We start from the raw sequence: 22,412 nt of genomic DNA on the forward strand, positions 1-22,412 counted from the left end.
GAGCCAATAAGGGTTACAGGTTTCTTCCCAAGCACCAACCATTCCATGCATTCCAAGCAGATTTGTAAGCTTATCTTGTGCCGGGTGCCCAAGCATTCTCGAGAAGTCTAAAAGTTGATTGCGGAACGCCATTGATTGACCAAGGTCCCCTGAAATCAGCCACGCCATAAGTCGGAGAAGGCCCTGGAGGATTAAGGGGTGAGATTGTCCGTCCGGATCCTGAAGAAGAGAATCGTACGATGTGAGAAGGCAGGGAAAATCTATCGCCATTTCCAATAGATGAGGGAACCATGGTTGTGACGGCCATAGGGGAGTCACAATTACCAGCGTGCCCTTTTGGTGACGCAGATGTAGAAGGCAACAGGGAATCAGTGCAAATGGAGGGAATGTGTAATTCGTCCATCTGCCTCTCGTGGAGATACCTCCACAGCGCGCACCCCAGCCGTGTAAGCTCGCATTTGATTCTATGATCAAATCTGGGGTTGTTCCGAAGATAGCGCGACCATTCCATGCTTCCATGTGGAGGAGCCACCAGCGAAGTTTGTCTTTCGACTCTTTGTCTAACATTACCATATCCACGTATGATGCTCCGCCTCTGAGATGAGAGGCTTGTAGCCGTTGGAGAGCCCGGTAATGGAGCGGGCCTGGGAATATGGCCTGGATGGAAGCCGGCAGGAGTCCGATGACTCGTGCCATATGTTGGAGGGAGAATTGGGGAACGACCAACGTGCGTTTGATTTCTTTTTTGATGTTCAGCAATTTTGACGCTGAGAGATGTAGCGTTTGTGAAGTTGAGTCGATCAATAGTCCTATGAATTCGATATTTTGAGCCGGTGTCAAGATAGATTTTTCCCAATTGATTAGGAAACCCAGGTTTTGCAATAGCGTCAGGGTCCATGTGAGATGTGTGTGGAGAAGGTCGGTAGACTGGGCTAGAAGGAGGATATCGTCTGAGTAGATAAGTCGAACACCTCGACTTCGAAGCAGAGCAATCACGGGTTTCATAACTTTTGTGAAACACCATGGGGCTGATGATAGTTCGAACGGGAGGCATGTGAACCTCCATTTCCTTCCTTGCCACGTGATTTGGAGAAAATGTTGGTATCTGTCCGATATAGGGATCATGAGATACGCGTCTTGTAAGTCTAGCTTGGCCATCCAGTCTTTGGGTTGTAGATGATCGTGCAGGAGGTGTATGCCTTCCATTTTGAAATGGTGATAGGACACGTAAGCGTTTTAATTGTTTCAAATTAATGACTGGTCTCATTCCTCCGCCTTTCTTGGGTACCAGGAAGAGATTGCTGACATACCCAGGTGTATTGGTTGGGATCTCTGTGATGGCTTGTTTGCACATCAATTCGTGAATTTCCTTGGATACAAGGGTAGCATCGTGTTGGGAAAAAACAATCTCTCTGGGCGGGGAGAGTTGGGTCGGGTGTGACACAAAATCTATGCAATAACCTGTTACAGCTTGCAGGACCAAAGCATCTGACGTCAGATGCGACCACACATGGTAAAAATATCTGAGTCTTCCCCCCCACAATCTAAAGGGAAGACAGGGAAGAGTAGACACTTACCATAAGGTCGTCATCCATAAGGAGCTCCTCGGATGCTGCTAGCCACCCAGGGTCTGTCTCTTTGGGGAAAGAAAGCTGGTGCGGCCCTCTGGTCTTTAAAGCCAGCTCTTCCTGCATAGGAACCTCGGTTCTGTCTGTATGAACCTCTCTGAATACGGCCGGACAGATGGCTCCTACCTCTTCCGGCCCCGGCAAAAATCTTTTGGTGAAAGATCTTGCGCAAATTATTCTGCACATTATCTAACGCCGTAAAGGTGTGCACAAATGACCCTAATTCCTTTACGAAAGAATCACCAAATAATAGCCCTTTAGCCTGGGCACCCAGCTCATTAATCGCTAGATTGACTAGCTTTGGCTCGATTTTGAGCAAAATAGATTTGCGGCGTTCTGTAGCCAGTGCCGAATTCACATTTCCCACTAAGCAAATAATCCTTTGAATCCATCCACGGATGACATCCCTATCAAGCTCCCGGTCGTCTTCGACTGCCTCGAATATTTTTGCTGCAGGACCCAATATGTCCAATGCCTTGTCTTGGCAATTATTCAGGGCAAAATCGAGACCCCTCCTAGGTTTTGGTTCTCTGAAGGATATATGGACTCTGATTGTTCTTAATATTTATTTTATTTTCATTGTATTTTATTATTTCTATTTGTTCTGCTACTTCAAATTTGGAATTGTGCTGTTCTTTCTACGCTACCTTGGAGTTCCAATGAGAGTGGAGACATGCTCAGAACATCCTTATGTTTGTAAGTGCAACCAATAAATCTCTTTTGTATTTTTTCTACATACTTCACCATGTATGGTTTTCTTTATCCATTTCTTTGAAGACATATACCTATCTGAATTTCATACTTGGAGCTACTATCAAGTTTCATACTCCACATACCCCAAGGGGGTGAGAGGCCTGATTTTCACCTTTGTTTGTGAGTTTAATACCATAACCACCAATTCACTCATATTATATCCCAGTGTTATGCTATGATCTGTATTTTTATCTTTTAGATTCTACTATATTCTTATATAGAATATTTCTACTCTGGTTATATTCCCAGGTTGTATACATATGTTGTATGCTTATTGAATGTGGTCTCCACTTTGTTGCTTCTTCCCTCCTAGGTTTTCACCCGTTTTTTCCTAGGAATTGGGCAATTTTGGGGTCCACGATGGGCGTTTGGAAGCACGCGTCATCTGGGACCGTGGGGCGGGGGCATTCTGCTCTCAATTTGTTCCTGGTAGCCTTCTCTAGGGGCTTGCGCACTCTGTAGGCGATGTATTTTGCCACATGGTCAGAAGGACAACATTCCACTGAGCGCGGGTGTCTAAGCTCATCTGGGTCAAAAAGGGGTACCCCCCAAAGATCTAGAATTCTAGAGTCGTCACCAGACCCCGACAGACTTACCTGGGCCCCTGACATTGTCCCGGGAAAAGTGCCGAAGGAGGAGGCGGAATCCTCTCCCATTGCACCATCGGGGTCTGATTTGGACTAACCCTCCGAAGCGTCCTTATCGGACTCATCTATTTCCTCCTCAATGTCGCTGAGCTCCAACTCAGACGAATCCAGCTGGGCTCTCGCTTGCTTCCACAATTTAGCCGATTTTGCCCGGCTAGTGGCTCTTTTGCACGGTGGTGGTTATGCACCATTTGAGACAGAAGTGAGACTGTCAGTCAAAGTAGTTTTGAAGGAATGCTTGGTCTTTGCCGTAGCTTTACAGCCTTGAGAGACCGGTGTTATACTAGATGCAGTTGACATACCTGTCTGCTGCGCAGACTGATGGGCTTGTACAAGGGCCTAGGTAATTCTCTGAGACAGAAACGTCGATACAGCGTCCACAGCAGAGGCCATAGCCTGCGTAATGGATCGGGAAACTGAGGCGTCGAAGAGTGCCTGTATTTCTGCATGAGCAGAGAAATCAGGGGACATAGTCCCTTCCCCCAGGTTAGCCTGGGAAATCTGAGGGGTCACTTGTGACCCAGAGGCCAAAGTTTGATCCTTGCCAGACTGCAAAGTGAATGAATATATAATAACCAAAGAATATATTTGAGTAACCTAGCTATAGGGTTTATTAACCCAGAGAGGGAGAAAATACTGTAAAGGAAAAAACAAATCACTTACAGTTAAGGAAAAGGAAGGGGCAAGGTTATAGGAGAAAACCGCAATATTATTTTGCCGAATGGCAAAATTCCACAAATAGACCGTTCCTATGAAAAAGCTATATATATATGCTGACAAGTGCACGAACGGCAAAATAAACGGAAAAATAAGCAAAGAGACGAACTGTGCGCATGAACGTACAGTTCGTCTAAAACCCCACAAACGGTAAAATTTACACGAACGCATGCCGCATACAAAGTATTGAACTAACGAATGGTACAAAACTGCCAAACGGATTAGCAGAAAAAAAAGTTACAAATGAAAGGAAAAATGGGCGCGAAAGCGCTGCGAGACAGTTAAAACAATGAAGGGAATTTAGGATTGTTAAATTCTCTTCCCGGTGCCCCACAAAAGAATTATAGGGGACACAATACAAATGGGAGTATTAAAACTTAAAAACCTTAAAGACAAATAATGACATTCATAATTATAAATGCAGGAAATTATAAGGCAATTTTAGTTCAGTAGCATTAATAACAGTAACTCATTAAATTAGCTCAAACTAAAATAATGAAAATAATTTAAATAAATTAAGCTAGCAATATGAAAAAATAATATAATAATGATATTAAATATAATAGTAATAATAATAATCCCACAGTTAAGAACTTATATAGGATGCCTCTGATTTCTACAATTGAAATGCTTTAAATGCCCTTTTCTTATTTTTTTTTAATTTTTAATTCTTTGTTTTTCATTTTGTATTTCGAATAAGGATTACAGAAAGAAGAAGGGCTTAGTGCGTATTTTGTATATCTTGTAATCATTACAGAAGGAAAAAGGGGTTAATGCACATTTTATATGACAAGTAAGCATTACAGAATGAAGAGGGGGGTTAATGCACTGCGGTCATGACACTAAATCACAGATCCCCACATAATGTTGTTGTATGCAAATATGAATAGGGTAGCAAGAGAGATATGGGGATGGGAATTTATTCACGAGAGGCGCCATGGCCTCGTTTTAGTCATTCTCTACCCTGTTGTGTGTCTTGTGTTAGGGGTCGTGTTTCCTGCCTTGCGATGTCTGTGCACTGGTTGAAGGTGTAGTGGTATGGAAAAGGATAGTGTGGTGGGAGAAGGGGATGAGGTCTAGGGATGTGTTTTGCTTCCCTTGTCACCTGGGCCTGCGAATGTTGACCTGTGGAGGTTTGCAACAATTTGTCGGCATCGCCATTGGGTGAGCGCCTCGGTTCTCCTGCCACTCATCTGAAGTGGCTTGTCTATCTTGTTGGGTTGTTACCAGGGCAGTGTTGTATCCCCCTCCAGCCAGGGGTCCCAGATTTTGTGGAACTGTTGAGGTGTGCCATGTATTTGTCCGGTGAGCTTGTCCATTTGCTGGGCCAGACTTCTGCTATCGCTCTGTGTGTTGCTAGGGCTATGCGAGCGACCAACTTATTTTCTGCTCTAGTGTAGGATTCAATGGATTTTGAGAGTAAGAGTGTCCAGGCGGCAGGGTTTGCCCATGAATTTGTGGAGCTCTGACAGAGGGGTAATAATTTGGGGCAGGTCCACCAGCAGTGGAGGAACGTTCCTGTCTCCCCACACCCTTTTCAACAAAGGTTGGATGTAGCGCGGTTCATAATGGCCAGGCGGTGGGGCGTGAGGTAGCAGCGGAACAGCATCTTGTATGCTTGCTCCGTGTGTTTTACGCATATTGATATTGAGGCTATGGCTTCCCAGATATCCGCCAAGTCATATGTGTCTTGTGGTCTGCTTCCCACACTGTGACGTATGGGAGCGGGATTTGGGTGGAATGGGTTGCTAGGGTTAAGTAGAGTTCTGATATTTGTCCCTTCCTGGTGGGGTGGGCTATGCAGTCTTGTTCGAACCTAGTTAGTGGGGCTGTTCCTGCTTGTTTTATGATCGGGGTGGAGGCGAAGCTGCGTATCTGTATGTAGCGAAAGTGGTTGAAGGATGTTAGGGTGGCAGAGTTCTTTATGTATGCGTATTGGATAATAGCGTTGTCTTGATATGTCTCGTTGTTCAAAGTGAGCAAAGTGTGCTGGGGTTAGGCCTGGTCGGGAATAGTTTGTTCCTCCAGATCGGGTCATGGGGGATAGGAAGGAGGAGAGCTCAAATTTGTCTTGCAGTTGATCCAAGAGATCTAATGAGTGTGTGATCAAGGGTTAAGTGGGTAGGGGTAGATGCCTGTGTGGCTTAGGCAGCCACATATATAGCGATGGGTGATTTCAACCGAAAATATGGTAGTTCTATACCCCAAGACCTCTTGGGGACATACAGTGTGCTTCTTCGGACTCCGTTCCAGACGAACTCCGTTCCAGACGAACATGTCTACCGCTGATTACAGGGCTTTCAGGTCCGGTTTGTGGAACGGGATGGGCAGCGTCTGGAAGATGTAGAGGAACCTGGGGTGCAGGTTGCGATGCGCCCAAGCCACGAGACCCCCAATGTGCCCCAATATCTTAGGTCTGTATGTGCCTTTTGGAGCAGCGGGGTGAAATTTTTCTCGTATAGCGTGGTCACGTCTGCTGGTAATTGAATCCCCAGTTGGGGATGGCTCCCGGGCAGATTCTGAGGGGGAATCTATGTTTAATTCGGGCCAGATCGGGGTCACTAATTTGTATCGGCAGGAGTTCCAATTTTGCTATGTTGAGTTTATACCCAGAGATTACAGAGTAGGCTTGGATGAGATCCAATAAGGAGTCAATTGATCGTTCTGGCTTGGTCAGTGTGAGCGATACATCATCGGCATATGCTGATACCTTGAATCATTCCCCCCTAATCGTCATTCCTTCTATCTCCCGGCTGGAGCGCACCGCCTGCATCAGGGGCTCTAAGGAAAGGGCGAAAAGGAGAGGCGAGAGGGCACAGCCCTGCCTTGTGCCGTTGGTAATTTGGGAACCTCGGTGGTGTGATGTTGGGTAGCAATAGAGCTCCCTGTGGTGAGTGGTAAGCTGCTTGAAGAAAGGCGGGAAATTCCCTAGGGAATCCCATGTGTTCTAAGGTTCGGTAGAGGTAGGGCCACAAGAGGTGATCAAACATCTTTTCGGCGACCAGTGATGGCAGTATGCGCCAGTATTGTGCTAACCAAATAAGGTCAATGTTTCTGCGGGTATTGTCTGAGGCTTGTTTATGGGGGATAAATCCCACCCGATCTGGATGAATTAGCGTGCCTAGATATGGGTTGAGCCTGTTGGCCATGATTTTGATCATGATTTTTTTTAAAAAATTTGATAATTTTTATTGAGGCTTTCTTATTTGTCATCAACACATAACAAAACAGTAGGGGGGGGGGGGGGGGGGAGAGAAACAGAGGAAAGCAGGGAGGGGGAGAGGGGGTCCAGCAGATATTGTCTCTTTTCTGTCACAGAATAGGTAATGCAGTACATTGCAATAATTACAATAGTAACAGTAATCAGAATCATAAGTAGGCAGCTAGTTCCGCTCTCGGCTATAGGGTGAGCTTGGACATTCTTTACTGCCATTAGCAATCTAGTAACATTTCCAAGTACATTAAAGTACAGATGTCGGGGAAAGAAAATGAATTACAACAATGATCATGATTTTTAATCCACGTTAAGCAGGGATATGGGTCTATAATGTTCTGGTTCAGTAAGATCCTTGTTGGGTTTGGGGATTAAACAAAAGTTTGCTGTGGTCATGCCTGATGGGAGTTTTTCCTCTTGAGCGTGGCGTTGAACACCGCACAAAGGTGTTTTAGTAGGAGGGGGCTAAATTCCTTGTAATAGAGGGCAGTGTAGCCGTCCGGGCATGGGCTTTTGTTGGGTTTGAAGGACCCTAGTGCGGCTGTCATCTCCACTACGGTGGCCTCTGTAGTTAGTGTCGCTTTGACTTCTGGGGTGAAGGTTGGGAGTGTGATTTTTATTTTATTTTTTTCAGGAATCCATCTTTTGGGATCTGGTGGGTTTCCGTGTCGTGTTGGGTATATTGGGCATGATTGTATAGGGTGGTGAAGTATTCATGAAATGTTTCACCTATGTGATCTGGGCTATTGCTAAGGTTCCCGTCCTTTACACGTATGGAGGTGATCCATTTGGATTCTATACGTTTCTTAAGTCGCCGTGCTAGCATGGAGTTGGCTTTGTTCCCCTTTTCATAATATCTTTGTTTCAGCCACATCAGAGCCCTGGCAGTGTCGGAATGTGTAAGCCGTTTAACCCCTTAAGGACACACGACATGTGTGACATGTCATGATTCCATTTTATTCCAGATGTTTGGTCCTTAAGGGGTTAAGGAGGTCCCTGGTTGCGTTTAGTTCAGCTAGGGTAGTGGGGTGTGGGTTCTGTTTGTGTCAAGTTTCTAGTTTGCGGAGTTCTGCCATTGCGTCTGTTGTTGTAATGCCTGTTTTTTCTTTTGTGTGGCTAGGCTTATCAGGCTGCCCCTTATAACCGCGTTATGTGCGGCCCAGAGGGACATTGGCGAGGATGCTGTGGCTATATTTAGTTCGAAGTAGTTTGTGATCACTTCGGCTTTGGTTTCCTTCACTAGTTTGTCATGTAGGAGGAGTGGGTTCAGTCTTCAAGACAATGTCCATTTTAGGTTAGGTAGGGTCAAGGTGATGGATACTTCAGCATGGTCGGAGCAGGAAATTGTTCCTATGGCCGAATGGGTCACCTGGGGTAGTACATTTGGGGATATTGAAATAGTCAATAGTTGTGGGGGTGTGAGTAAAAGGAGAAGTCCTTGGTGGATGGGTGTTGAGCCCTCCAGATGTCAATCCGTTTTTGTGAGGTCAAAAATTTAGCAAAAAGGGTGTGGTTTTTAGAGGGTCGGGGGTGGGCGGAGTGGTGTGATGTCCAATCTAATGTGGGTGTGTACTGCATTGCAGTCGCCCCCCACCATGAGGCGTGAGCAGGAGAATGTTTTAAGGTGTAACGCTAGTTGTTGCCAGAATGAGCTGTCTGGGATCGTTGGGGCATAGACTGAGCAGAAGGCATAGTCCATATTACCTATTTTCACGGTTATGGTTATATACCTACCCTGGGGGTCCCTAATGCAAGTGATGTCCACCAAAGGACAAGTGGTCTTTAGTAAGATTGCTACCACTCTTGTTTTTGTATCTATTGAGTTGGCGAGGAAACTCTGTTTGTAGTATCTGTTGTCGAGGTGGAATTGTTAATGAAGTGTGTTTCTTGGAGTAAGAGGATGTCGATACGTTGTCTGTGAGCCCAACGTAATAGGCCATGTTGCTTGTTGGGTGTGTTCAGTCCCTTGGCGTTGACTGAAACACATCAAAGGGTAAGGGGCATGGTGATGGCGTCCCGGTGTTCAGAGCCTTGAACCAGGGTCTGGAGTGGGCGGCAGGGAGTAGAGCGAGAGTGGGAGGACGAAGTAGGGATAGGTAGGGAAAGTAAAAGGACAGTTGGGGAGAAGTAGTCTACTGGGCTTACTTTTAGGCCAGTAGTGTGTCTGGTAGAGTGCCTGACCACTCCTTGGGTCGTGTGGATGGGGTGTACGGTATATGTTGGGTGGTAGTGGCAGCCAGGTCAAAGTTCAGTTAGCCAACACATCGTAACTAAAATAGGTTCTTGGGGGTGGGGTCGTTTTATGTTTCCTTCTCGGGGCTGGGGTGCCGCTGGAGGCGGAGGGTGCCTGCCGGTGATTGGTTGTATCCCAGCTACCAGTTCAGAGCTTTGGGACTCTGGGAGAAGGCTGGAGGGTGATGCAGACTTGCCTGTGCTAGTGGGGTGAGTCTGGAACCCTGCTTGGGGGGGGGGGGTGAGAGGTCTAGCGGGGAGGGCTAGGAGGGGTCAGCAAGACGCCGAGGGTTGCCTTGTTTATTGCTTGTTGTTCTCTATATATTACATGCATTAGGCTTAAAACTTTATTGTTTAGTTGTAGAGTTCTAGGACCCATTTTGTTCTAAGATATGCTAAGGGGTACTTTAAATGTACACTGCTCAATCAGCTGCCCTTTGATCCTAGGTGTATGTGACCATTTTTTTTTTATTATTATTTTTTTTTTTTCGTAGGCACTTGATTTAAACTTTCCATCTGTAGCAGACTTGATAAAACAAAACTAATGCTGTCAGGTCAGATGGACCTTCAAAATGAGCACCTGCAAGGATATTAACCCCTAAAGCATCCAGACAGTGTGAAGCGGGGCTAGGCCAGTCACCCCTGGTGGCTGGGCGAGCGTGGCAGGATGACGGTGATTTGGGGGTCGGCTCTGTGGGAGGCTGGGGGATTGGGTAGGGTTGACAGTGGGGGGGGGGGGGGGTGATTTTGGGCTGGGGGGAGGATCTCGGGGTAAAGGTTGGTACTTCCAGAGTTCCTCTGTGGGTGCCAGCCTATGTGGTAGAGGTCTGCATGCGCTTGGAGTGGTGGCTCGTTGTCCTTGCAAATGGCTAGGTGGGCAGTCCCCCCCCCCAACTTAACCAACGGTTGGCTGCTTGGAAGTTCGGTAGTTACCTTGATTATCAACACAGTAGATTAACAGTACATATAAAATGGTGTAACATGAAACCTAAGGCACTATTTGCTGTGAAATTAAACTGTAAAATGAAACTTGGATGTCTTATCTTGTTTCAGGCATTGTCACAGGGGTCCGCCATCGGCCTCTTTCGCAGCACATGTCCTGTTAGTTAGGTCGGCAGTCCATGTGAGTTGTTGAGTCTGCTTCGTGGACGGTGCCGTTGGTTAGTTTGGCCATGGCGGGGCCCTGGTAGTCCTGAAGTTCTGCTTAAGGGTCTACCCTCTGTCAGGTCTAGTCGGGGTAGGCCCTGCTGCTTCACAAATCCCCTGGCCTCTTCCATGCTGTGAAGTGTGATGGTGTGGTTATTCCTTGGTACCATCAGTTTGAAAGGGTGACCCCAGGAGTATCGGATTCGTCTCATTGCCAGTTCCTGAGTCAGGGGCCGTAGTTCCCTCCTCTTGCGTAGGGTGCTGGGGCCCAGGTCCTGATAGAATTGTACCTGGTGTCCCTCAGTCTGTAATGGGATGTCTCGTGCTGCCCTCATAATAGCTTCCTTCACGTGGAAATAGTGTAGCCTTACTATTACATCCCGTGATTGCATTGTGTTCGTAGAGGAGGCTCGTAGTACCCTGTGGGCTTGATTGAGGAGGATTCTGCTGGTGGGGCCTCTGGGAGTAGGCTGCAAAATGTTTCACGCAGAGTGGAGGATAGGGTGTCCATTTCTATGGACTCAGGTATGCCCCGGATCCTGATGTTATTGCGCCTGGTTCTGTTATTTAGATCTTCCTGTGCGACTTCCAGCTGGCACATTTGATCTCGGAGTTCCCGGAAAGCTCGCTCGTACATGTCAGTCTTTGATGTTATTTGGTCCAAGCGTGCTTCCATGCTGTTAGTGCGTTGCACCAGGTCATTGAGGCCTTCCTTGATTGGGGCCAGGTGTTTTGCCAGTTCCGCTGCCATGTTCAGCTTGATGTCATTGAGGAGAGTTTGGAGGTCATCCCTGGTGATGGGAGTAGTGGTGCTCGGGTGGCTCATGTCGTTTGCCGCAGAGTCGGAGTCATATTCAGCACGTGACTGGTCTTCCTCCCTGCGGCTGCGGAAGATCGGCTCCACTGCAAAGCCCTGCTTGTATTTTCTGCCTCCCATAACGGGTAGTTCGTATGTCTCTGTGGGGCGATGTTACTACCTTCTGAAGGACTGTGTAAAGGAGATAGCTGCTATTGTAAGCTAAAATTAAGCCTGCTGGAGCCGAGCTCTAACAGAAAGCCGCCATTCGCACCTGAAGTCAGGTGCCGCCCCTCACCCTTTTCTTATTTTTAATCTCTTGTTTTACTTCTCTACTAAGCCACATTGGTTTCAATTTGTTTCTTTTATATTTATTACCCAATGGTACATACTGAGAAATTTACCTTTCTAATATTTGTTTGAATAGTTTCCATTTATTCTCAGTGTTTTTTTTTTTTTTTTCACTAAGGAGTTTATGCTAGTTGATATGTTGTAGAACTGCCCTAATCTTATTGAAATTGGCTTTTTTAAAATGACATGTTTTAGTATACCCCACGCGCTTTTGCTTTTTTGAGTTTACTTAAAACATTACCATATTGTGATCACTATTTCCCAAATGCTCCCCTACTTGAATGTTGGTCAAAAGATCAACATTGTTTGTTATAACGATTTCCAGATAAGCATCCTTTCTTGTTGGTGCTTGTACAAGTTGTGACATAAAGGTGTCATTTAACACATTCAAAAACCTGATTCTCCTTGCTGAAGTACTAGTCACTCTATCCCAATTTATGTCCAGGTAATTAAAATCTCTAATAATTAACGTGTTACCAAGCTTTCACAATTTGCTCTAACAGCTGTTCTTCCTTATTAATATTTACATTAGGTGGTTTATAACATATCCCAACCAATAATTGATTTCCCTTTGTTTGCCCCTAGCAGATATTTACCCAAAAAGCCCATAAAGCTTCCGCATTTTCCTAGTAACATTCCACATGCCTAAGATTTGACTTTAACTCATGGTTGACATACAAACATACCCAACCACCCTTCTTGTTTTTCCTATCCTTCCTAAATAACGTGTACCCATTTAAGTTAACTGCCCAGTCATGTGTCTCATCCCACCATGTTTCTGTTATGCCCATTATATCATATTGTTTAGTGTATGCTATTACCTCTAGTTCCCCCATTTTGTTATATAAGCTCCTTGCATTAGTAAGCATACATTTAATATTTAATATTACGATGAGGCATTTGTACTTTTTGTGAATTTTCATGATACATTAAGCAAAAGTTGTTTCGGTGACTATAGTGTCCCTTTAATTATTATATATATATATATATATATATATATATATATATATCTATATATCTATATATATCTATATCACAGTCAAAACAAAACATAAAACCAAGAAAAACACATCTGTTCTTTTTAATGTTACATATAATAATTGCATGTTTCCTAGCTCCAAGCCCCATCTGATGAGAAATTAGAAGAATTTTGGATTGATTTCAATGTCAGTACAGAGAGCATGTCCTTCTATATTTCAGCTGATGATGATGAGGTAGAATCCATTTTCGAAGGATACATTCTAAGTATTGAAGTTCCTTACATAATGTTTATATATTTATTATTTCCAAATTATCTTACACCTGACTGGCCATTACTGTTCTTATCACCATACTATGCCGTCTTTTTACTGAATGACACAGAGCTTTAATCATGATTTTTCCATATAGTCATAATATCCAGGCCTTGTGGTCAAAATAGCTGCATATTCCTGCTTGTTACCATTAGCAAATTACCGTATTAGTATATTTGGGCCTTTCATATATTCTCATCTTAGCCCTTTTAAACACAATTTTGTTGTTCAGATCTTGAATTTTTGTGTTTTTTGTAATTTCTATGCCATTTTTTTCTGTCCTACCTGCTTGTGTGATCTTTCTTATCAATGATTAGTTTTCAATTCCTGTTAAAGGATCATCGATGGGAGACTGTCTGTGTGACTGAAAATGAAGTCAGCATGTATAGCATACAAGGTACAGCATCTATTGTGTTCTCTTAAAAGATTGGAGAGATGAGATGCACATGTATATTTTATATATATATATATATATATATATATATATATATATATACTGATCAGCCACAAGAAACCACTGACCGGTAAAGGAAATAACATTGATATATCATTACAATAGCACCTGTCAAGGGGTGGGATAAATGAGGCAGCAAGTGAACAGTCATTTCTTGAATTTCATGTGTTGGAACAATGTAAAATGGGAAAGCAACTCTTATCCTTAGTAGCACCTCCTCCACCCCCACCACTACGTGGATACCTTCTCATCCCACCCCCCTCACCCCACGCCACACTGGTAAACCGGACACACTCGCACCATGGCACCACCAAACCTCAAAATCCAACTCGCCTCCATCAACACAAAAGGCCTAAACACCCCAGGCAAACGACATGGCATACAACCCTGGACCACCCACACGCATATCGACAACATTGCATGGTCACACCATGCGGAGGTCACGCTGACCATACCCATGGATTTTACGGGATAAGACAACCATCTAAACCCTGACTAAAAACATCCGAGACTACTTCAACACCAACACCACCGAAGACGTCTCCCCGGTAATGAAGACGTCTGCCCATAAAGAAACGATCAGGGGCAACCTAATAGCAATAGCCACAGCTCTCAAATGGCGACGCCTAAAAGACCTAACAGAAGCACTGACAAAATTGGCAAGGCTTGAAGCACTCCACAAACAAAAACCAACGGACACACTCCTCACCCAACTAACCTCCACGCGGGACCTAATAAAAACTCTCTCTGTGGCAGATGTAGCGAGAAACCTCATGTGGTCTAAACAGAGGTTTTATGAGAAGGGCAACAAGGCCGACTCCCTACTGGCACATTGCCTCAAGAAACGACAGGAGAATAAGAAAATCTCCAAAATCCGCACCCGAGCCAGAGAGACCACCAACCAGCCAGACAAAATAGCACAGGATTCCTACACTACTACAGCAACTTATATAACCACTCCGCATCGCCACCACCAGAGAATGCGGAACACCTGACAAAGATAGCCGCCTTCCTAGAACCCCTCAACCTACCCTCCCTCCCCTCCACGGCCAAAGAAATCCTAGCGGCACCCATCGAAAAAGAAGAAATAGCTCAGGTACTTAAGACGTTAAAGCCCATGAAGAGCCCCGGCCCAGACAGCTTCACAGCCCTCTGTTATAAAACCTTCCAGACGCAACTCATGCCCCACCTCTGTAAGACCTTTAACTCACTTCTCCGAGGAGACCACTCCCACCGGACTTGCTCACGGCCGACATATGCCTCCTGCCAAAACCAGGTAAGGAACACCTTACCCAAGCCTCTACAGACCGATCTCCCTCTGACCTGAAAATAATCACCAAGGCACTAGCCAACCGCCTCAACCCATACCTCCCTAAACTGATCCACCCGTACTAGGTGGGCTTTACGACGACAGACGTCAGACAACATCAGAAGAGCCTTCAACGCGATCTTGTATGCCCAATAACGACACCTCCCTTCGGTGGTGCTCTCGCTGGACGCAGAGAAGGCATTCGACCGCCTTCTCTGTCCCTACCTGTACAAAGTGCTTGGACACCTAGGATTCTCAACCGAATTCCTCAACGCGCTGTCCTCAATCTACGACAGACCAACGGGTCGGCTCCTACTCCCCAACATAGAAGCCTAAACATTGACAATTGCAAACGGGACCAGGCAGGGATGCCCCCTCTCATCCCTGCTCTTTGCAATCTTACTAGAACCACTTCTACAGGCCATACGCTGCCACCCAGACATCCAGGGTGTCCGGATCAGAAAGGATACATATACTGTAGTGGCATACGCAGATGATGTCTTACTGACACTAACGGACCCCATCCAATCTCTGTACACTACGCTTACACTGATCAATGAATACACAGACAAGATCAACCTAATAAAATCGGTTCTTATGGCAATGGCTATGGAGCCAAACCAGCTTAACCTGCTCCGCAACCTATCCTACTTCCAAATCATGACAGCCTCTATCACATATGTATGAATTAGGTTGTTCCCCCAACTCAAGGACCTCTATGAACTCTTCTACAAACCATTACTCGCAACAGCCCTGACAGACCTACAAAGATGGGACGCACTGGGACTCTCCTGGCTAGGCAGAGTCCCCACGATCAAGATGAATCTACTCCCAAGATACCTGTACCTTTTTCAGACCCTACCAATCCTAATACTAAAGACAGACTTCAAGCACCTACTAGCCACCATCGACAAATTCTTCTGGAAGTCCAAAAGGCCCAGGATACGCAGGTCGACGATGTACATACCTAAACCCAAGGGCGGAATTGGACTTCCCAACTTCCAAAACTATTATTACGCAACTCAGTTGGCACACCTACAACAGTGGCACGTGCTGGGACCTACCATCCTCCTACATGTGGGTGCCCCCAAGACAATGGCCGCTTCCCCTGCCCATCTCACCAGCGATTACCCACACGCTGACCCTATGGGACAAGCTGAACCCCAAATATGATCTGTCCTTGTTCCTCTCCCCGGTAACGCCAATATACCGAAACAAACTCTTTCCACCAGGGTTAACAGCAAAGCACTTCCTCTCCTTTGACCAGAGGGACATATCCAGATTGCTACACCTATTCCAGCAAGGAGAAGTGTTTTCCTACACCGACCTCCCAAACGCAGAAGCCCTCACCACCGCGGACTACTTCCGCTAACTACAGCCCCGATACCTGGCACAACAACCTATGATCAAACAAGCGGGAACATCACCCCCGACACCATTCCAGAAACAGTGCTTTGATGCATCCATACAGCCAGGACAAATCTCCGATATCTACAATACCCTAATGAGACACACTTCACAAATCAGTCTCACATACATTGCAGCATGGGAACGCAACTTGGCGGACATATGGGAGGCGATTGTGTCACACACAAGGAGCAAACGTACAAAACCTCTTTCGCTGGTACATGACACCATACCGACTCCATTAAATGGGAAAATTGCCCAATGACCAGTGCTGGAAATTATGTGGCGAAACCGGTTCCTACCTCCATTGCTGGTGGCAATGCCCCAAACATAAACCACACTGGACTGAGGTGCCCCAAACACAAACCACTCTGGACCCTCCACCCACAACCCCACTTAAGCCGCCGCCACAATGACAAACCACCCCATACCACCACTGGGAAAACAAACCAACGCAACACTACATAACCCCACGCCAAAGTGGTATGTATATAAGAGCCAGGACTCAAGGGGTAGAACAGCCCATGGACACAAAACCACACAGCGGCCCAGAACAGAACATCACCAACCAAACCCCTTTCACCCAACAACCCCCCCAATCACCCATAAGCCCAACTAACCAGGCACAGACGCAGCAGAGGACAACCAGTTCCCCCCCCCCCCCCCCCCGGCAGCCACAACACGTTATAATCAACCATTGCAGAAATCACGCAGGACGGAAATGACGCAGGACGGACAAGCAACATCAAGAAAAATGAAACCCCACCGTCGCTGTACAACAAATCCCAACATAAAATAAGGGCCTGATCCCCTGGGTCTCACCTCCATAATCCCTCCTCCCATGCCAAGAAGCCAAACACAACATGATACCAATGAGCATTTTACTCTCCTCACTCCAGAATTCAACAACCCCATCCCCCCGACACCTACACTCTACCTACCGCCCCATGTGGGGAGAAAATTGCAGCAAAATTGTCCCACAGAGCACACTTGGCACCCATACACGCTCAACCTCCCAAATACCCTTGGTATACCTCAACGGTGAAACTGACCGCACCTAGGTAACAAGCAATATACACAAATGACTAACAACCAGTGCTTCTGCTTTCGAATGTAAATGTGACTGTAATCTCCCCAACATGTACCTATTCCCTTCTCTTTATTCTGTACCCCCTGTTCTCATCAAACCAAACGATGCAAACGCTACAAATAAATAATTTATTTAAAAATTAAAATTAAAAAAAAGGCAAGCGAAAAGATCTGGATGTCTATACAATATTAGGCAGGTGGTTTTAATGTTGTGGATGATCAGTGTATAAATGTATCTGATGCATGTAGTATTAATGGTGTAATACACAAAAGTATATAATATATACTATGTGATATGTGTAATGTACTTAAATTAAATATAATATTGGCAGAATATTTCTGATGTGCCTGTTTTACATATATTATTGTCGTAATGCTTAATGAATTGATTTATTCTTTAGCAGAAATAGAGAACAAGTTGCTATTAGCCATACATCTTAATACTCCTGCAACAGTTGGCAAAGCAAATGGCTCTCAGATACGGATATATTTTGACTCTTTACTGGATATTCAAGATGCTGTCATGAAGATCTTTGGTTCTACTAAATTGAAGGTAATGTTTCCTTTTTGGTTCTCCGTGTACAAACATGATTACACCTAATTTAAATGTGTCCTAGAAATGAATGGATATTAAATAGATCATGTAACTGGACTCAAAGCATTTGAGTGCTTTACAATGCTGTTGGGCACTTTTTTCCCCCCATGTCTCAATATTTTTTTTTCCCAGTGAAGACATAATAACAAAGTAACAAAGTGCTTCAGTATTCAAATAACAGTCAGCTCTTGCATGTTAACCATTAAAATAAAGAATGTTGCAAACATTGAGAAAACATTAAACGCACATAAACACAGGTACAAGTTAGAGTAAAGACTTCACTAAGCACCAGAGGAAGAAAACGCCTGCACTTTAACTGCTGATCTTGACATAGAAGAGTGTCTGCCAATCTGTGTGTTAGTGTATAACATGCGTCCTAATTGTATGACCTCATCATCTGGAATCCTCTCTGCCTGCAGGGATTTACCAAGAAGAATTGCAGCTCAGTTGCAAAGACTGCTGTACGTATTATCTTTGAGGAAAGTGGATCTCAGGTAACATGAAACAAAATTCAATCACACATAGATCATGCCTTTCCTACCCTTCAGACATTCTCCCCAGCTACTGACCAAGAGGTGGCTGCTCTTCTTTGCTCCTCTCGCCTCACCACTTGCACGCTCGATCCTGTCCCATCTCACCTTATTAGATCTCTCTCCACTTGTCTTGTGCCTTCTCTAACACACATCTTCAACTGCTCGCTCTCTTCTGGCATCGTCCCTGCTGACCTTAAACATGCCACTGTAGTACCTATACTAAAAAAACCATCCCTCGACCCATCCACCCCCTCTAACTACCGTCCCATATCACTGCTCCCTTTTTCCTCAAAGCTTCTGGAAAGACTTGACTTTACCCGTGTGTCTCATTTCCTCAATTCCAACTCTCTCCTTGACCCCCTTCAATCTGGCTTCCGCCCTCTCCACTCTACAGAGACTGCCCTTATCAAAGTTACTAACGACCTAATCGCAGCTAAATCGCAGCTAAATCCAAAGGCCACTACTCCATACTAATTGGATAATCAATTGGATGATCATGCTCTCCTTCTTCAAACTCTTCAATCGCTTGGTCTCTGTGACTCTGTCCTCTCGTGGTTTTCCTCTTATCTCTCCCAACGCTCATTCAGTGTCTCTTTTTCTAATGATACCTCCTCCCCTTGCCCTGTCTCAGTTGGCGTTCCCCAAGGCTCCGTCCTTGGTCCCCTTCTATTTTCTCTTTATACTGCCTCTCTTGGCAAACTTATTACCTCTTTTGGATTTCACTACCACCTGTACGCTGATGACACCCAGCTATATCTCTCCTCCCCGGACCTCTCCCCTGCCGTCCTGCAACGTGTCACTGCTTGCCTTTCTTCCATCTCTGACTGGATGTCCTCCCGCTTTCTGAAACTCAATCTCTCAAAAACTGAGCTCCTTGTCTTTCCTCCTCCTAATACTGATCCTCATCTTTCGCTCTCCCTCCAAGTTTGTGGTACCAACATTAGTCCATCCTTGCAAGCGCGCTGTCTTGGCGTCATACTTGACTCTGATCTCACCTTTGAGCCTCACATCCAGCATGTTGCCAAATCCTGTAGATTCCATCTTAAAAACATAGCCCGCATCCGCCCCTTTCTTGCACCAGATACTACCAAGGAGCTTGTCCATGCTCTAGTAATTTCCCGCATGGATTATTGTAACCCTCTCCTGATTGGTCTTCCCAATAGCCGTACTGCACCCTTACAGTCCGTAATGAATGCTGCTGCTAGATTGATTTTCCTCTCTAGTCGTTTCTCTCACACCTCACCCCTCTGCCAGTCCTTACATTGGCTTCCTGTATGCTATAGGAGTCAATTCAAGGTACTAACTCACACCTATAAAGCACTGAACAACTCTAGCCCCTCTTATATCTCCTCACAGATCCATAGGTATGTCCCTTCTCGGTCTCTCCGTTCTGCCCGTGACCACCTGCTGTCCGTTGCCCGCACTCGTACGGCCAACTCGCGCTTGCAGGACTTCTCACGGGCGGCTCCCTTCCTATGGAATAGCCTGCCTACCGCCATCAGACTCTCCCCTAGTCTTGCATCTTTTAAGAAGTGCCTTAAAACCCATCTCTTTAGGAAAGCTTATGGCCTCCAAGACTAACCCTTACCTCACATACCTGTCTCTTGCCCTCTCCTAAAGGGCAGCCCACCTTATTTGATTGTAAATTCCTGTCCTAATGTGTTTTACACCCCACCTCCTATAGAATGTAAGCTCATTTGAGCAGGGTCCTCTTCAACCTATTGTTCCTGTAAGTTTATTTGTAATTGTCCTATTTATAGTTAAATCCCCCTCTCATAATATTGTAAAGCGCTACGGAATCTGTTGGCGCTATATAAATGGCAATAATAATAATAATAAATGTAACATTACACCTACTGTTACACCCCAGCAAAATACTCGCCGATAGCAAGTTAAACGTGTATATTTATAGCAAAACCAAACAATTTGTTATAGAAAAGTAACGCAGTATCATATTCATATCGTCAGATCTATATGACGTGCAGTCTGTGTATACTAGCTATTAGAACATAATCATCCAGCTTCTTAGCAAGTGAGACTGACAGGGGAGAAAATAAATATTATATTAGAACAGGGTTGCACATAGATAACTGATGAATGTAATATATTCTGTTAGAACAGCTTCAATCTTTGTAATGCAACATTACCCTGCAGCCATAGGGTTCATGTGTCTTTCAATGGAACATATTTATAACTATCCACACACACAGTATTCTTTTTATCTATCTTATTATTTACTGGCAGGAAGTTGTACATGCAGAGCTTCACTGCTAGTAGAGTGTGGATTCCTGAAACTTGTTTTTCTATTACAATTGTTCAGTATCTCAGTGATACATATGTAAACCAACTTCTCTTGAAACGTTTTAGTCATTAAGTATAAATAACTGGTTCCTGGTAGACCAGGAACCAAGAAATTGAAAGGTGGTTAAATGTAAAGGTGGAGGGTTTAGAGATTAGAGAGCACTGAAGCTGTCATTTCAGTATTAATTGTAGTGTTCTGCAGAATAGGTGTTGCTTTATTCTCGATATAGTAATATCTTGGTCCCTTCATGTATTCTTCAGATTGTGATTCCTGAGAGCCAGGACTCATCCTTATCTTTGAAGTGTAAAGAAGTGAGCGATGGGGCGGAAACCAGACTAAAAAATCCATGTCTGTTGACCGCAAGCGTCATTCGACATAATGAAGATGTGGGTGATACAAATAATCATTCCAAGGCTAGTATAATCCTCAATGCAGTATACTAAAGATGTGACTATATATTGTAAGCACTGATTTACAGTTACAGTTAAACTCTGTATTATTTTACCATGAGCTTTAGTTTGCATTCAAGTTGTGATTTGGAAACACTTTCCTTTAAACCTGCAGGATACATCTGTAGATTTGTGACTAAAACCTGCTAGTGTCTGAGGCAGTTTAAGCCTTATTTAAACCTATCAGAAACAGTTTCAGTTTAAAATTATTTTTAAAAAGCAAATGTTTTTACATTGTCAGGATTTGAAAAGTAGCTATAACCAGTGTTTTCTGATTGATTCAATGTCAGCCGCTGTTACAATAATGTAGGATTAGTGCTGCTGTTTATAAAGATACGGCTTTGTGGGTTCAGGATTTGGACTAAAGATGTCAGATTTTAAGGGTTAGGAGTTTAAGTTGACATTTATCGCCACTAAGTCATTTATCGTACCTATGTGCTCCATATTTACTGGTTTATGCCACATCTTGCCCCGTGGTTTGGGTATTTCATAAGCCATAACTACAAACTGTGATTTATATGGAGTTAGTTGCAGATACAAAATTCATGTATTTACTGTGGTGCTTTGTGAAAAAGTGACTTGTTTTATTTTTCAGCTAGTTACTCCCATTAAAAAGAAAGTTTCGGAAGCAAGAATGATCATCCCTGTTTTGGGGGTTTACAAACTAAAAAACCCACCAACAGCAGCTAACACACGTGAGTTGCACCCTTCGTTTCACTTGTCCTGCCAAAGCCAAATCTAATATTATAATAGTGGTTGAAAATACATGTTCCTTATTTTCTTGATCACTTTTCCAAATCTTTACTGTGCGCTCATACTGACACCAGCCCTCTAATGTCACTGTTTCTGAGAATACCTAGCCATCAATTCTATACCCAGCTTGGAATTTTGGATCCAAACCTCATCACCGTGCTTCTTACAGCTAAACTGAAGCCTTTCAATGTAAAAAATCTGCACTTTTATAAATGGCATTAGGTGTTGAGCCTCACGTCTGTCAGTCTGTTCCTTTTTCACTTGCTTTAAATGCGCTTCCAAAGAGATTGTGATGGCTTCTCATTGGGGACTATTAGATTCAGTGCTTCTCTGTGAGAAGCATTTTATTGGTCAAGATAATGGCAATTGCTGCATATGCAACTCAGGGCCCCAGTTCTCCTTTATTAAAATTATTGAACTTGTACAGAGATCTTTGGTGTTGATGATTTCCTTGAGGGCAAAGTGGAGACAGTCTTGGGGATCCCTCAGTCTACACCAAAAAAGGAATACTGTAACATAAGGAAAATTTATTTTTTATTTTGGATTATTCCATTAAAACACTCAGTTACTGTAATGTTTCCAGGTAATTCATTATAAATCTAATCAATAACTTATGCATAGATAGATAGATAGATACAGATATACAAACAGGCATAAAAAAAAAAAACAGAAAAGTGAAGTCCATCTCTGAGCCGAAATGCATCATATTGGGATGCTGCTGAAATGTGCATGTTTTATTCACAAC

General features: G+C 44.4%; 1 protein-coding gene across 1 annotated transcript in view; it reads left to right on the forward strand.

Annotated features, from left to right (window-relative positions):
* SYCP2 (synaptonemal complex protein 2) overlaps positions 1-22,412 on the forward strand; it is an 81,440-nt gene that overhangs the window by 13,949 nt on the left and 45,079 nt on the right. The window contains exons 6-11 of the mRNA XM_063459623.1: positions 12,600-12,698; positions 13,113-13,173; positions 17,437-17,588; positions 18,050-18,124; positions 20,726-20,851; positions 21,510-21,609. Of these exons, the coding sequence (XP_063315693.1) occupies positions 12,600-12,698; positions 13,113-13,173; positions 17,437-17,588; positions 18,050-18,124; positions 20,726-20,851; positions 21,510-21,609 (613 nt within the window). The remainder of the gene's footprint in view (positions 1-12,599; positions 12,699-13,112; positions 13,174-17,436; positions 17,589-18,049; positions 18,125-20,725; positions 20,852-21,509; positions 21,610-22,412) is intronic.

Source organism: Pelobates fuscus, chromosome 6 (genome assembly GCF_036172605.1).
Source record: "Pelobates fuscus isolate aPelFus1 chromosome 6, aPelFus1.pri, whole genome shotgun sequence".
Lineage (NCBI taxonomy): Eukaryota > Metazoa > Chordata > Amphibia > Anura > Pelobatidae > Pelobates > Pelobates fuscus.